At 50.9% G+C, this 15512-nt stretch overlaps 1 protein-coding gene across 1 annotated transcript in view; it reads left to right on the forward strand.

The window, feature by feature from the left end:
- Positions 1-14162, forward strand: part of LOC132388476 (NACHT, LRR and PYD domains-containing protein 3-like) — a 72018-nt gene extending 57856 nt beyond the window's left edge. The window contains exons 8-11 of the mRNA XM_059960814.1: positions 8424-8510; positions 12746-12916; positions 13072-13239; positions 13404-14162. Coding sequence (XP_059816797.1) covers positions 8424-8510; positions 12746-12916; positions 13072-13239; positions 13404-13491 — 514 coding nt within the window. The 3' untranslated portion in view covers positions 13492-14162. The remainder of the gene's footprint in view (positions 1-8423; positions 8511-12745; positions 12917-13071; positions 13240-13403) is intronic.
- The last annotated feature ends 1350 nt before the right edge of the window (positions 14163-15512 follow it).

Genomic DNA, 15512 nt, shown 5'->3' on the forward strand with positions numbered 1-15512 from the left:
ATACCATGAGATCTCTCTTCCCCATCCCCTTTCTTCCTGTGGGTTCTCACTTACCCATCCCACATACCCCTGTGGGATCTCTGTTCCCGATCCTCCAATGTTCCTGTGGAATCTCCCTTCCACATCTTCCTTCCTCTTCAGGGATCTATCTCTTCCCCATCTCCCTTCCATCTGTGGGATCTCTCTTCCCCATCCCCCTTCCTCCTGTGGGATCTCTCTTCCCCATCCCCCGTCCTCCTGTGGGATCTCTCTTCCCCATCCCCCTTCCTCCTGGGGGATCTCTCTTCCCCATCCCCTTCCTTCTGTGGGATCTCTCTTCCCCATCCCCCTTCCTCCTGTGGGTCCTCTGTTCTCATGCCCACACAACCTGTGGGATCTCTCTTTCCCAAACCCATTCCTCCTGTGGTATCTCTCCGAATCATCACCCATCCCCCGTATGATCTCTGTGCACCGTCCCTCCTCTTCCTGTGGGATCTCTCTTCCACATCCCCCTTCCTCCTATATGATCTCTATGCACCGTCTCCCTTCCTCCTGTGGGATCACTCTTCCCCATCCCCCTTCCTCCGGTGGGATATCTCTTCCACATCCCCCTTCCTCTTGTGGGGTTTCTCTTTCCCATGCCTCTTCCTCCAGTGGGACATCTCTTCCACATCCCCCTTCCTGCTTTTAGATCGCTCGTCCACCCTACCTCCTCCTCTGATCTCTCTTCGCAATCCCTCTTCTTGCTGTTCGGCCTCGGTTCCCATTCCGCTCTTCCTGTGGCATCTGTCTGTCTCATCTTCCTTCCTCCAGCGGGATCTTTCTTCCCCATTCCTCTTCCTCCTTTTTCATCACTCGTCCATCTGAATTTCTCCTGTGAGATCTCTATTCACCATCTCCCTTTCTCGTGTGGGGCCTCTGTCCCATCCCCCACTCTTCCTTTGGAATCTCTCCTCCACATCTTCTTTCTTATTGAGGGATCTATCTGTTAAACATCCCCCTACATCCGAAGGGATTTATCTTCCCCACCCCCTTTCTTCCTATGAGATCTCTCTTCCCAAACCCTGCTGTTGGATCTCCCTTCCCCTTCCTCCTTCATACCATGAGATCTCTCTTCCCCATCCCCTTTCTTCCTGTGGGTTCTCTCTTACCCATCCCACATACCCCTGTGGGATCTCTGTTCCCGATCCTCCAATGTTCCTGTGGAATCTCCCTTCCTCATCTTCCTTCCTCTTCAGGGATCTATCTCTTCCCCATCTCCCTTCCATCTGTGGGATCTCTCTTCCCCATCCCCCTTCCTCCTGTGGGATCTCTCTTCCCCATCCCCCGTCCTCCTGTGGGATCTCTCTTCCCCATCCCCCTTCCTCCTGGGGGATCTCTCTTCCCCATCCCCTTCCTTCTGTGGGATCTCTCTTCCCCATCCCCCTTTCTCCTGTGGGTCCTCTGTTCTCATGCCCACACAAACTGTGGGATCTCTCTTTCCCAAACCCATTCCTCCTGTGGTATCTCTCCGAATCATCACCCATCCCCCGTATGATCTCTGTGCACCGTCCCTCCTCTTCCTGTGGGATCTCTCTTCCACATCCCCCTTCCTCCTATATGATCTCTATGCACCGTCTCCCTTCCTCCTGTGGGATCACTCTTCCCCATCCCCCTTCCTCCGGTGGGATATCTCTTCCACATCCCCCTTCCTCTTGTGGGATTTCTCTTTCCCATGCCTCTTCCTCCAGTGGGACATCTCTTCCACATCCCCCTTCCTGCTTTTAGATCGCTCGTCCACCCTACCTCCTCCTCTGATCTCTCTTCGCAATCCCTCTTCTTGCTGTTCGGCCTCGGTTCCCATTCCCCTCTTCCTGTGGCATCTGTCTGTCTCATCTTCCTTCCTCCAGCGGGATCTTTCTTCCCCATTCCTCTTCCTCCTTTGTGATCGCTCGTCCATCTGAATTTCTCCTGTAGGATCTCTATTCACCATCTCCCTTTCTCGTGTGGGGCCTCTGTCCCATCCCCCACTCTTCTTTTGGAATCTCTCCTCCACATCTTCTTTCATATTGAGGGATCTATCTGTTAAACATCCCCCTTCATCCGAAGGGATTTATCTTCCCCACCCCCTTTCTTCCTATGAGATCTGTCTTCCCAAACCCTGCTGTTGGATCTCCATTCCCCTTCCTCCTTCATGCTATGAGATCTCTCTTCCCCACCCGCTTTCTTCCTGTAGGTTCTCTCTTACCCATCCCACATACCCCTGTGGGATCTCTGTTCCCGATCCTCCAATGTTCCTGTGGAATCTCCCTTCCTCCCTTCCACATCTTCCTTCCTCTTCAGGGATCTATCTCTTCCCCATCTCCCTTCCATCTGTGGGATCTCTCTTCACCATTCCCCTTCCTCCTGTGGGATCTCTCTTCACCATCCCCTTTCCTCCTGTCGGATCTCTCTTCCCCATCCCCCTTCCTCCTGTGGAATCTCTCTTCCCCATCCCAATTCCTCCAGTGGGATCACTCTTCCCCATCCGCCTTCCTCCTCTGGGATCTTTCTTCCCCATCCCCCTTCCTCCTGTGGGTCCTCAGTTCTCATGCCCCCTCAACCAGTGTGATCTCTCTTTCCGAAACCCATTCCTCCTGTGGTATCTCTCCGACTCATCAGCCATCTTCCTGGATGATCTCTTCCCCATCCTCTTTCCTCCTGTCAGATTGCTCTTCCCCATCCCACTCCTCTTGAATGATCTCTCTTCACCGTCCCTCCTCTTCCTGTCAGATCCCTCTTCCCCATCCCCCTTCCTCCTGTGGGATCTCTTTCCCATCCCCTTACTCCTGTAGGGCCTCTGTTCGAATACCCACCACTTCCTGTTGGATACTCCCACATCCTGTGCGGACTCTTTTAAGAAGGAATGGGAAAGGGGAAGGGAGATCCAACAGCAGGAAGGATGGGAAGAGAGATCCCACAGGAGGAAGAGGGATGGGGAGAGGAGATCCCACAGGAGGGAATGGTGATGAGAGATCCCAGAGGAGGAAGGGGGATAGAGAAGAGAGGTCCCACAGGAAAATGGGGAATGGGGAAGAATTGATCCCAAAGGAGGAAGGGACATGAGAAAGACAGATGCCGCAGGAACAGTGGAAAGGGAACAGAGGCCCAACAGCAGGAAGGGGGATGGTGAAGAGAGAGCCCACATGAGGAGGTCGTATGGACGAGTGATCTAAAACCAGGGAGGGAAGGGTGATCCCACAAGAGGAGTGTGATTCCCTATCTCCCTTTCTCCTGTGTGGCCTCCGTTCCCATCCCCACACTTCCTGTGGGATCGCTCTTCCCCATCCCCCTTCCTCCAGTGGGATCTCTCTTCCCCATCCCCCTTCCTCCTGTGGGATCTCTCTTCCCCATCCCCCTTCCTCCTGTGGTATCTCTCTTCCCCATCCCCCTTCCTCCTGTGGTATCTCTTTTCCCCATCCCCCTTCCTCCAGTGGGATCTCTCTTTCCCATCCCCCTTCCTCCTGTGGGAGCACGCTTCCCCATCCCCCTTCCTCCTGTGGGTCCTCTGTTCTCATGCCCACTCAACCTGTGGGATCTCTCTTTCCCAAACCCATTCCTCCTGTGGTATCTCTCTTTCCCAAACCCATTCCTCCTGTGGTATCTCTCCGACTCATCACCCATCCCCCTGTATGATCTCTGTGCACCGTCCCTCCTCTTCCTGTGGGATCTCTCTTCCACATCACCCTTCCTCCTGTATAATCTCTATACACCGTCTCCCTTCCTCCTGTGGGATCCCTCTTCCCCATCCCCCTTCCTCCGGTGGGACTTCTCTTCCACATCCCCCTTCCTCTTGTGGGATTTCTCTTTCCCATGCCTCTTCCTCCAGTGGGACATCTCTTCCACATCCCCCTTCCTCCTGTGGGATCACACGTCCCCATCCCCCTTCCTGCTTTTAGATCGCTCGTCCACCCTACCTCCTCCTCTGATCTCTCTTCGCAATCCCTCTTCTTGCTGTTCGGCCTCGGTTCCCATTTCGCTCTTCCTGTGGCATCTGTCTTTCTCATCTTCCTTCCTCCAGCGGGATCTTTCTTCCCATTCCTCTTCCTCCTTTGTGATCACTCGTCCATCTGAATTTCTCCTGTGAGATCTCTATTCACCATCTCCCTTTCTCTTGTGGGGCCTCTGTCCCATCCCCCACTCTTCTTTTGGAATCTCTCCTCCACATCTTCTTTCATATTGAGGGATCTATCTGTTAAACATCCCCCTTCATCCGAAGGGATTTATCTTCCCCACCCCCTTTCTTCCTATGAGATCTCTCTTCCCAAACCCTGCTGTTGGATCTCCCTTCCCCTTCCTCCTTCATACCATGAGATCTCTCTTCCCCATCCTCTTTCTTCCTGTGGGTTCTCTCTTACCCATCCCACATACCCCTGTGGGATCTCTGTTCCCGATCCTCCAATGTTCCTGTGGAATCTCCCTTCCACATCTTCCTTCCACTTCAGGGATCTATCTCTTCCCCATCTCCCTTCCATCTGTGGGATCTCTCTTCCCCATCCCCCTTCCTCCTGTGGAATCTCTCTTCAACATCCCAATTCCTCCAGTGGGATCACTCTTCCTCATCCGCCATCCTCCTCTGGGATCTTTCTTCCCATCCCCCTTCCTCCTGTGGGGATCTCTCTTCCCCATCCCCCGTCCTCCTGTATGATCTCTCTTCACCGTCCCTCTTCTTCCTGTCAGATACCTCTTCCCCATCCCCCGTCCTCCTGTGGTATCTCTCTTCCCATCCCCCGTCCTCCTGTGGGATCTCTCTTCCCATCCCCCTTCCTCCTGTGGGATCTCTCTTCCCCATCCCCCTCCCTCCTGTGGGATCTCTCTTCCCCATCTCCCTTCCTCCTGTGGGTCCTCTGTTCTCATGCCCACACAACCTGTGGGATCTCTCTTTCCCAAACCCATTCCTCCTGTGGTATCTCTCCGAATCATCACCCATCCCCCGTATGATCTCTGTGCACCGTCCCTCATCTTCCTGTGGGATCTCTCTTCCACATCCCCTTCCTCTTGTGGGATTTCTCTTTCCCATCCCCCTTCCTCCAGTGGGACATCTCTTCCACATCCCCCTTCCTCCTGTGGGATTTCTTTCCCATCTCCAGACTTCCTGTGTGATCCTTCCACATCCCCCTTCCTGCTTTTAGATCGCTCGTCCACCCTACCTCCTCCTCTGATCTCTCTTCGCAATCCCTCTTCTTGCTGTTCGGCCTCGGTTCCCATTCCGCTCTTCCTGTGGCATCTGTCTGTCTCATCTTCCTTCCTCCAGCGGGATCTTTCTTCCCCATTCCTCTTCCTCCTTTGTGATCACTCGTCCATCTGAATTTCACCTGTGAGATCTTTATTCACCATCTCCCTTTCTCGTGTGGGGCCTCTGTTCCCATCCCCCTCTCTTCTTTTGGAATCTCTCCTCCACATCTTCTTTCATATTGAGGATCTATCTGTTCCACATCCCCCTTCATCTGAAGGGATTTATCTTCCCCACCACCTTTCTTCATGTGGGAACTCTCTTCCCCAAACCTGCAGTTGGATCTCCCTTCCCCTTCCCCTCTTCATGCTGTGGTATCTCTCTTTCCCAACCACCTTCCTCCTGTGGGATCTCTGTTCCCTATCCCTCATCCTCCTGTGCGTTCTCTCTTTCCCATCCCCCTTCCTCATGTGGGATCTCACTTCCCCATCGCTTTTCCTCCTGTGGGGTGACTTACCCATTCCACTTCCTCATGTTGGATCTCTCTTCCAAATCCCCTTCCTCTTGTGGGATCTCAGTTCCCATTCCCCTCTTCCTGTGGCATCGGTCTTTCTCGTGTCCCTTCCTCCTGTGGGATCTCTCTTCCTATTCCTCCGGTGGGATATCTCATCCCCATCCTCTTTCTTACAGTGGGATCTCTCTTCCCCATACCCTTTCCTCCTGTGGGATCTCTCTTTCCCATCACTCTTTCTCCTGTGGGAACTCTTCCCCATCACTCTTTCTCCTGTGGGATCTCTTCCCCATCCCACTTCCTCCAGTGGGATCTCTTACCCATCCCCCTTCCTCCTCTGATTTATCTCTTCCCCATCCCTCCTTTGGGAAGGCACGTCCATCCGACATTCTTCTTTGGGATCTCTCATCCCCATCCCGCTTCCTCCTGTGTGATCTCTCTTCCCCATCCCTTTCATCCTGTGGGATCTCTCTTCCCCATCCCCAATCCTCCTGTGGGATCTCTCTTTTCCAACCCCCATTCTCCTGTGGGATCTCTCTTCCCCATCCCCCATTCTCCTGTGGGATCTGTCTTCCTCATCCCCCTTCCTCCTGAGGGATCCCTCTTCCCCATCCGCCTTCCTCTTGTGGGATCTCACTTCCCATCCCCTTCCTCCTGTGGGATTTATCTTCCCCATCCCCATTCCTCCTGTGGGATGTCTCTTCCCCATCCCCCTTCCTCCTGAGGGATCTCTCTTCCCCATTCCCCTTCCTCCTGTGGGATCTCTTACCCATCCCCCTTCCTCATGTTGGATCACTCTTCCAAATCCCCCTTCCTCCTGAGGAATCTCTGTTCCCCTTCAACCTTTCTCCTGTGTGATCTCTCTTCCCCATACCCTTTCCTCCTGTGGGATCTCTCTTTCCCATCACCATTCCTCCTTTGGAATCTCTTACCCATCCCCCTTCCTTCTCTGGTTTATCTCTTTCCCATCCCTCCTTTGGGAGAGCACGTCCATCCGACATCCTTCTTTGGGATCTCTCATCCCCATCCCCCTTCCTCCGATGGGATTTATCTTCCCCACCCCCTTTCTTCCTATGGGATCTCTCTTCCCAAACCCTGCTGTTGGATCTCCCTTCCCCTTCCTCCTTCCTGCTATGAGCTCTCTCTTCCCCACCCCCTTTCTTCGTGTGGGATCTCTCTTACCCATCCCACATACTCCTGTGGGATCTCTGTTCCCGATCCTCCAATCTTCTTCTGGGATCATCATCCACATCATCCTTCCTCTTCAGTGATCTATATCTTCCCCATCTCCCTTCCATCTGTGGGATCTCTCTTCACCATCCCTCTTCCTGTTGTTGGGACTCTGTTCCCTTTCTCCTCTTCCTGTGGCATCTGTCTTTCTCATCTCCCTTCCTCCTGTGGGATCTCTCTTCCCCGTTCCCCTTCCTCCTGAGGGATCTCTCTTCCCCATCCCCCTTCCTCCTGTGGGATCTCTATTCACCATCACCCTTCCTCCTGAGGGATATCTCCTCTCCATCCCCCTTCCTCCTGTGGGATCTCTCTTCCCCATCCCCCTTTCTCCTGTGGGATCTCTCTTCCCCATCCCCCCTCCTGAGGGATCTCTCTGCCCCATCCCCCTTCCTCCTGTGGGATCTCTCTTCCCCATCCCCCTTCCTCCTGTGGGATCTCTATTCACCATCACCCTTCCTCCTGAGGCATCTCTCTTCCCCATCCCCCTTCCTCCACTGGGATCTCTACTCCCCATCACCCTTCGTCCTGTGGGATATCTCCTCTCCATCCCCCTTCCTCCTGTGGGATCTCTCTTACCCATCCCACATACTCCTGTGGGATCTCTGTTCCCGATCCTCCAATCTTCTTGTGGGATCATCATCCACATCATCCTTCCTCTTCAGTGATCTATACCATCCCCATCTCCCTTCCATCTGTGGGATCTCTCTTCACCATCCCTCTTCCTGTTGTTGGGACTCTGTTCCCTTTCTCCTCTTCCTGTGGCATCTGTCTTTCTCATCTCCCTTCCTCCTGTGGGATCTCTCTTCCCCGTCCCCCTTCCTCCTGAGGGATCTCTCTTCCCCATCCCCCTTCCTCCTGTGGGATCTCTATTCACCATCACCCTTCCTCCTGAGGGATATCTCCTCTCCATCCCCCTTCCTCCTGTGGGATCTCTCTTCCCCATCCCCCTTTCTCCTGTGGGATCTCTCTTCCCCATCCCCCTTCCTCCTGAGGGATCTCTCTGCCCCATCCCCCTTCCTCCTGTGGGATCTCTCTTCCCCATCCCCCTTCCTCCTGTGGGATCTCTATTCACCATCACCCTTCCTCCTGAGGCATCTCTCTTCCCCATCCCCCTTCCTCCACTGGGATCTCTACTCCCCATCACCCTTCGTCCTGTGGGATATCTCCTCTCCATCCCCCTTCCTCCTGTGGGATCTCTCTTCCCCATCTCATTAGCTCGGGTGGGTCTATTTCAAAATGTCCAATTGACATTTTGCATTTCGGTCAGGAACACTTTTCTCTCTATCAGGGAATGGGACAGAATATGTGGAGTTTACAGGGTCACACCGACAGTCTAAATTACCGACATTCGGTGAATACCCTGGAGCTGGTCAGTGAGGGGCATTGACAGTGATGGGAACTCCGATCAGTGATTTATTGAAGGGTTTAATGTTTCCTGAAATATCTAAGTGAGAGAAATTCCCCCAGACCCATGGTTTGAATCACTTTGTTCATCAATCTGTCTGTGTTTAGACTTGGGGAGAACCAACTGGGAGATTCAGGAGTGAAACTGGTGTCTGCGGCTCTGATGAACCCGGAGTGTAAAATACAGAAACTCTGGTAAGTACCAGACTGTTGGAGATTGTGTTTACAGTCACTGGGTATCTGACAATGAACATTAATGTGATCAGTAGAAACAAAGAAACATAGAAAACATACAGGACAATACAGGCCCTTCGGCCCACAACGCTGTGCTGAACATGTCACTACCTTAGAATTACCTCGGTTTTACCCATAGCCCTCTATATTTCTAAGCTCCGTGTAGCCTTCCTGGAGTTTAAAGACCGTATCGTTTCTACCTCCACCACCGCCGCCAGCAGCCCATTCCACGCACTCACCATTCTCTGTGTAAAAAAAACTTACCCCTGACATCTCCTCTGTACCTACTTCCAAGCACCTTAAAAGTATGCCCTCTCGTGCTAGCCATTTCAGCCCTGGGGAAAAGCACCTGACTATCTACATGATCAATGCCTCTCATTATCTTGTACACCTCTATCAAATCACCTCTCATCCTCCGTCACTCCAAGAGAAAAGGCTGCATTCACTCACCCTATTCTCATGCTACACAATCCAGGCAACATCCTTGTAAATCTCCTCTACACCCTTTCTATGGTTTCCATGTCCTTCCTATAGTGAGGCGACCAGAATTGAGCACAGTACTCCAAGTGTGGTCTGATCAGGATCCTATATAGCTGCAACATATAACCATATAACCATAACAGCACGGAAACAGACCATCTTGGCCCCTGTAGTCCATGCCGAACACTTACTCTCACCGAATCCTACCGACCTGCCCTCAGCCCATAACCCCCTCATTCCTTTCCTGTCCATATTCCTATGCAATTTTACTTTAAATGACAATACCGAACCTGCCTCTACCACTTCTACTGGAAGCTCATTCCACACAGCCACCACTCTCTGAGTAAAGAAATTCGCCCTCGTGTTACCCTTAAACTTTTGCCCCTTAACTCTCAAATCATGTCCTCTTGTTTGAATCTCCCCTACTCTCAATGGAAAAAGCCTATCCACATCAACTCGATCTATCCTCCTCATAACCTGTCAACTCTTAAACATTACCTCCCGACTCTTAAACTCAATCCCAAGACTGATGAATGCCAATACACCGTACGCCTTTTTAACTACGGAGTCAACCTGCATAGCAGCTTTGAGTGTCCTATGTACTCGGACCCCAAGATCCCTCTGATCCTCCACACTGTCAAAACTCTTACCATTAACAGTATATTCTTCCAGCATATTTGACATACCAAAATGAACCACTTCACACTTATCTGTGTTGAACTCCATTTGCAACTTCACAGCCCAGTTTTGCATCCGTTCAGTGTCCCGCTGTGAACTCTGACAGCCCTCCACACTATCCACAACACCTCCAACCTTTGTGTCATCAGCAAACTTACTAACACTACCCTCCACTTCCTCATCCAGGTCATTTATAAAAATCACAAAGACTACGGGTCCCAGAACAGATCCCTGAGGCACACCACTGGTCACCAAACTCCATGCAGAATATGACCCATCTGCAACCACTCTTTGTCTTCTGTAGGCAAGCCAATTCTGGATCCACAAATCAATGTCCCCTTGGATCCCATGCCCCCTTACTTTCTCAGTAAGCCTTGCATGGGATACCTTATCAAATGCCTTGCTGAAATCCATACACACGACATCCACTGCTCTACTTTCTGGTCCCAGTGACTTATCCAACTTGATGCTTTCCAAAAGCTCCACCACATCCTCTTTCTTAATATCTGCATTCTCAAGATTTTCAGTCCACTGCAATTCATCCCTACAATTGCCAAGATCCTTTTCCGTTATGAATACCGAAGCAAATGGTTTATTAAATACCTCCGCTATTTCCTCCGGTTCCATACGCACTTTTCCATTATCACACTTGTTTGGTCCTATTCTCTCACGTCTTACCCTCTTGCTCTTCACATACTTGCAGAATGCTTTGGGGTTTTCCTTATTCCTGTCCGCCAAGGCCTTCTCATGACCCCTTCCAGCTCTCCTGGTTTCATTCTTATGCTCCTTCTTGCCAGCCTTATAATCTTCCAGATTCATGTCATTACCTCGTTTTTTGAACCTTTCGTAAGCTCTTCTTTACTTCTTGACTAGATTTACAACAGCCATTGTGCACCACGGATCTTGTACCCTACCATCCTTTCCATGTTTCATTGGAACGTACCTACTCAGAACCCCATGCAAATATCCCCTGAACATTTTCTACATTTCTTCGGTATGTTTCCCTGAGAACATCAGAATCCAATTTATGCTTACAAGTTCCAGCCTGATAGCCTCATAGTTCCCCTTACTCTAATTAAAGGTATCCCTAGCTTGCCTGTTCCTATCCCTCTGTGAGGTTATGGTAAAAGAGATAGAATTGTGATCACTATCTCCAAAATGCTCTCCCACTGAGAGACCTGACACCAGGCCAGGTTCATTTCCCAATAGCAGATTAAGTACAGTCTCTCCTCTTGTAGGCTTATCTACATATTGTGTCACGAAACCTTCCTGAACACACCTAACAAATTCCACCCCATCGACACCCCTCACTCTAGAGAGCTGTCAATCAATATTTGGGAAGTTAGAATCTCACACCTCAACAACCCTGTTATTGTTACTCCTCTCCAGAATCTGTCTCCCTATCTGCTCCTCGATGTCCCTGTTACTGTTGCGTACCCTATACAAAACACCCAGTAGAGTTATTGACCCCTTCCTGTTCCTAACTTCCACCCACAGAGACACCGTAGACAACCCCTCCATGATGTCCTCATTTTCTGCAGCCCTGACACTATCTCTGATCAACAGAGATCCCCACCTCTTTTGCCTTCTCACTGTCCTTTCTGAAACAATTAAAGCCTGGCATCTGAAGTAGCCGTTCCTGCCCCTGAGACATCCTAGTCTCTGTAATGGCCAAGACATCATAGCTCCAAGAGCTGATCCACGCTCTAAGCTCATCCGTTTTATTCCTTGCATTAAAATAGACACATCTCAAACCATCGGACTGAGTGCCTCCCTTCTCTATCACCTGCGTATCCTCCCTTTCAAACTGTCTCCAAATTCTCTCTATTTGTGAGCCAACCTTCCCCTCCTCCATCACATCAATTTGGTTCCATCCCCCCAGCAATTCTAGTTTAAACTCTCCCCAGTAGCCTTAGCAAACCTTGCTGCCAGGATATTGTTCCCCCTGGGATTCAAGTGCAACCCGTTATTTTTGTGCAGGTCACACCTGCTCCAAAAGAGGTCCCAATGATCCAGAAATCTGAATCCGTGCCTCCTGCTCCACTCCCTCTGCCACGCATTTATCCTCCACCTCATCCTATTATTATTCTCACTGTCACGTGGCACAGGTCCTGCTTCTCAACTTCCTTCCTAACTCCCTGTAGTCTGCTTTCAGGACCTCTTCCCTTTTCCTAATACGTCACTGGTACCAATATGTACTACGGCCATGGCTGTTCTCCCTCCCACTGCAGGATATATTGGACGTGAACAGAAAATCCCAGACCCTGGCACCTGGGAGGCAAACTACCATCCGAGTTTCTTTACTGCGTCCACAGAATCATCTGTCTGACACCCTAACTATAGTCCCCCATCTCTGCTGCTATCCTCTTCCTTTCCCCACCCTTCTGAACCACAGGGCCAGACTCTGTGCCAGACGTGTAGCTGTTGTTGCTACCCCTCCAGCAGTACTCGAACAGGAGTATTTATTGTCACAGGGTACAGCCATTGGGGTACTTTCTAGTATCTGCTTCTTCCCCTTCCCTCTCCTGACTGTGACCCACTTCTTCAGTCTCCCATGGCCCCGGTGTGACCACCTGCCTGTATCTCCTCTCTATCACCTCCTCACTCTCCCTGACCAGACGAAGGTCATCGAGCTGCATCTCCAGTTCCCTAACTCGGTCCCTAAGGAGCTGCAGCTCGACACACCGGGTGCAGATGTTGCCGTCCAGGAGGCTGGGAGTCTCCAGGATCTCCCACATCTGACACCGAGCACAGAAAACCAGTCTCACACACATACTCTCTGTCTGTATTGTAAACAGATAACCTACCTCGCCTCGACCCTTTATCGCCGAAGCCCCGTTGAGCCAAAGCCTTCCTACTCTGTCTCCCGCTCCTCTGACGCTCGTTCTGTAAATCTGTCTTCCTTTTAAACTCTTCTCGCTGTTCTCACTGGCCGACTTGCGCAGTCGTGCTGAAGAAAAAAATCAGTAATTGTGTTACTGATAAACACCGTCTCCTGTCTCTCTGTGTCCTTCACCCTCACTCTCTCTCATCTCCAGGCTGTTCAATGTCGGTCTCACAGATTCTGGGGCCGAGGATGTCACCTCCGCTCTCAGTACAAACCCATCACTGACGGAGCTCAGCCTGAGTGGTAATAAACTGGGAGATTCAGGAGTGAAACTGGTGTCTGCGGCTCTGAGGAACCTGGAGTGTAAAATACAGAAACTGGGGTAAGTACCAGACTGTGGGAGATTGTGTTTATAGTCACTGGGTGTCTGACTCTGAACATTAATGTGATCAGTAATTGTGTTACTGATAAACACTGGGGATTTGTACCGTCTCCTGTCCCTCTGTGTCCTTCATCCTCACTCTCTCTCATCTCCAGGCTGTTCAATGTCGGTCTCACAGATTCTGGTGCCGAGGATCTCGTCTCCGCTCTCAGTACAAACCCATCACTGACGGAGCTGGACCTGGAATCAAACTGTCTGACAGACCGATCTGTCCCCGGTCTCCGCCGCCTCATACCGACGCTCCCGAGTCTGGAGTGGATCTGGTGAGTGTTTGTGTTAATGTTCAATGTGATAAAATATCAGCGGATCCGCGGGTTTTCTGGTGATATTTGTCTGTGAGTGTTGTTGAAACATTAACCCCAGTCCCCTGTTACTGACACTATTGTGTAATCTGTTTATTTCATCTTTATTCTCCCATCTGTTTCAGGCTGGGGGACAATCAGTTCAGTGAGATCAGGGGGAAAGAACTGAGAGCTTTGCAGGAAGTCAGACCCGGACTGATGGTGGATCTGTGAACATCTGAATGTGTGAACATCCCCGCCCGCGGGATGGCGACATTTGGCCGAATCCCCACCCTACCCTTTAACTCCCGCCCTTACCTTTAACGGCCGCTCGCCAGGGCTGATTCCCAACGGTTTTAACTCAACCGGCTCAGGTCTCGCGCTGTGCGTCGCTCGGAACGGTCCCGCCGTGACGTATTTCCGCCTGTTGTCCGGCGAGGCAGCTTCTCCGGATGTGCGTGCTCGAGACTCCCACGTGACACCCCAGAGTATTACCCAGACAGGAAGAGCCCGGGGGCCGGGGCTCAGTCTGGAACATCGGTGTCCCGCGGTGGGATGATCCCGGGAGAGAATACTTTTGCCCCCTTTGCTGAGGACGGTGCATTCGGCAGCCTGGCCGATATAATGATGTTAAATTGACAAATCCCTCGGCAGTGACCCTGGATCTGCAGCGATCCCGGACACGGCCCGGAAGTGTGATTTTATAATCATCGGTTCCCCGATGCAGAGTGACGGTGAGAAACGGGACTGATTATTCAACCGGTCACTCCTTGTCGCCGGTCAGTTAATTGTGTGTGACTGTGAGTGAGTCGGGAGCAGCTTATTTATTCCCGCACGTCAGCAGCTCACACATTGTTTCATTTACATTTGTCATGATGAAATCAATAAACCGCTGTAACTTCCTGTCTTGTCGGACTTTAGTCTCATTAGAGGAGAAACAGTGACCTGGGGTTACTGCTGCCCCCCGGCACCCGATGAACTGAAATAATACATGGTAAATGGTAGGGGATTAGGGAATGCAGTAGAACATACACGATAAGTGGTAGAGCATTGGATAATGCAGTAGAATAGGGTGATCTAGGAATAATGGTGCATAGTTCCCTGAAGGTGGAATCTCTTGTGGATAGGGTGCTGAAGAAAGCTTTTGGTATGATGGCCTTTATAAATCAGAGCATTGAGTATAGGAGTTGGGATGTAATGTTACAATTGTACAAGGCATTGGTGAGGCCAGATTTGGAGTATTGTGTAAAGTTCTGGTCACTGGATTATAGGAAAGATGTCAACACAATAGAGAGAGTACAGAGATGATTTACTAGAATGTTACTTGGGTTTCAGCACCTAAGTTACAGAGAAAGATTGAACAAGTTAGGATTTATACCTTGGAGCGTAGAAGGTTTAAGGGGGACAATGGAAGTATTTAAAATTATGAGGGGCAAAGATCGAGTTGACGTGGATAGGCTTTTTCCATTGAGTGTAGGGGAGATTCAAACAAGAGGACATGAGTTGAGAGTTAGGGGGCAAAAGTTTAAGGGGAACACGAGGAGGAACTTCTTTACTCAGAGAGTGGTAGCTGTGGGTATGAGCTTCCAGTAGCAGTGGCAGAGGCAGGTTTGATTTTGTCATTAAAAAAAATTGAATAGGTATATGGACAGGAAAGGAATGGAGGGTTAGGGGTGAGTCCAGGTCGGGGACACATGGTAGAGAGTGACAGTTTAGCACGGACGAGACGGCCCAAGATGGCCTGTCACATCAGACACTCCCGGGGTCAGACACAGAATGAATGTCACTCCACAATGTCCCATCACACACTCGCGGGGTAAAACACAGATGGAATCTCCTCTGCATTGTACCATCACACACTCCTGGTGTCAGACTCAGACTGAAGCTCGCTCAAAACCATCCCATCACAAACTCCCGGGGTCAGACACAGAGTGAAGCTCCCTCCCACAGACCCATCACACGTTCCCAGAGTCTGACATATTGTTAATCTCCCCCCTAATCGTCCCATCACACACTCGCGGGGTAAGTCTCAGAGAGAAGTTCCCTCCACTTCTCCCATCACACACTCCCAGGGTCACACACAGATTAAATCTCCCTCCACACTGTCCCATCACACACTTCTGGGGTCAGAGACAGAGTGAAGCTCCCTCGAAAGCATCACATCAGACATTTCCTGGATCAGACTCAGGGAGAAGTTCACTCCAAACCGCCGCATCACACACACATTGAATCTCCCTCCACACTGTCCCATCACA

Source organism: Hypanus sabinus, unplaced genomic scaffold, assembly GCF_030144855.1.
Source record: "Hypanus sabinus isolate sHypSab1 unplaced genomic scaffold, sHypSab1.hap1 scaffold_333, whole genome shotgun sequence".
In the NCBI taxonomy this organism is placed as follows: Eukaryota; Metazoa; Chordata; class Chondrichthyes; order Myliobatiformes; family Dasyatidae; genus Hypanus; species Hypanus sabinus.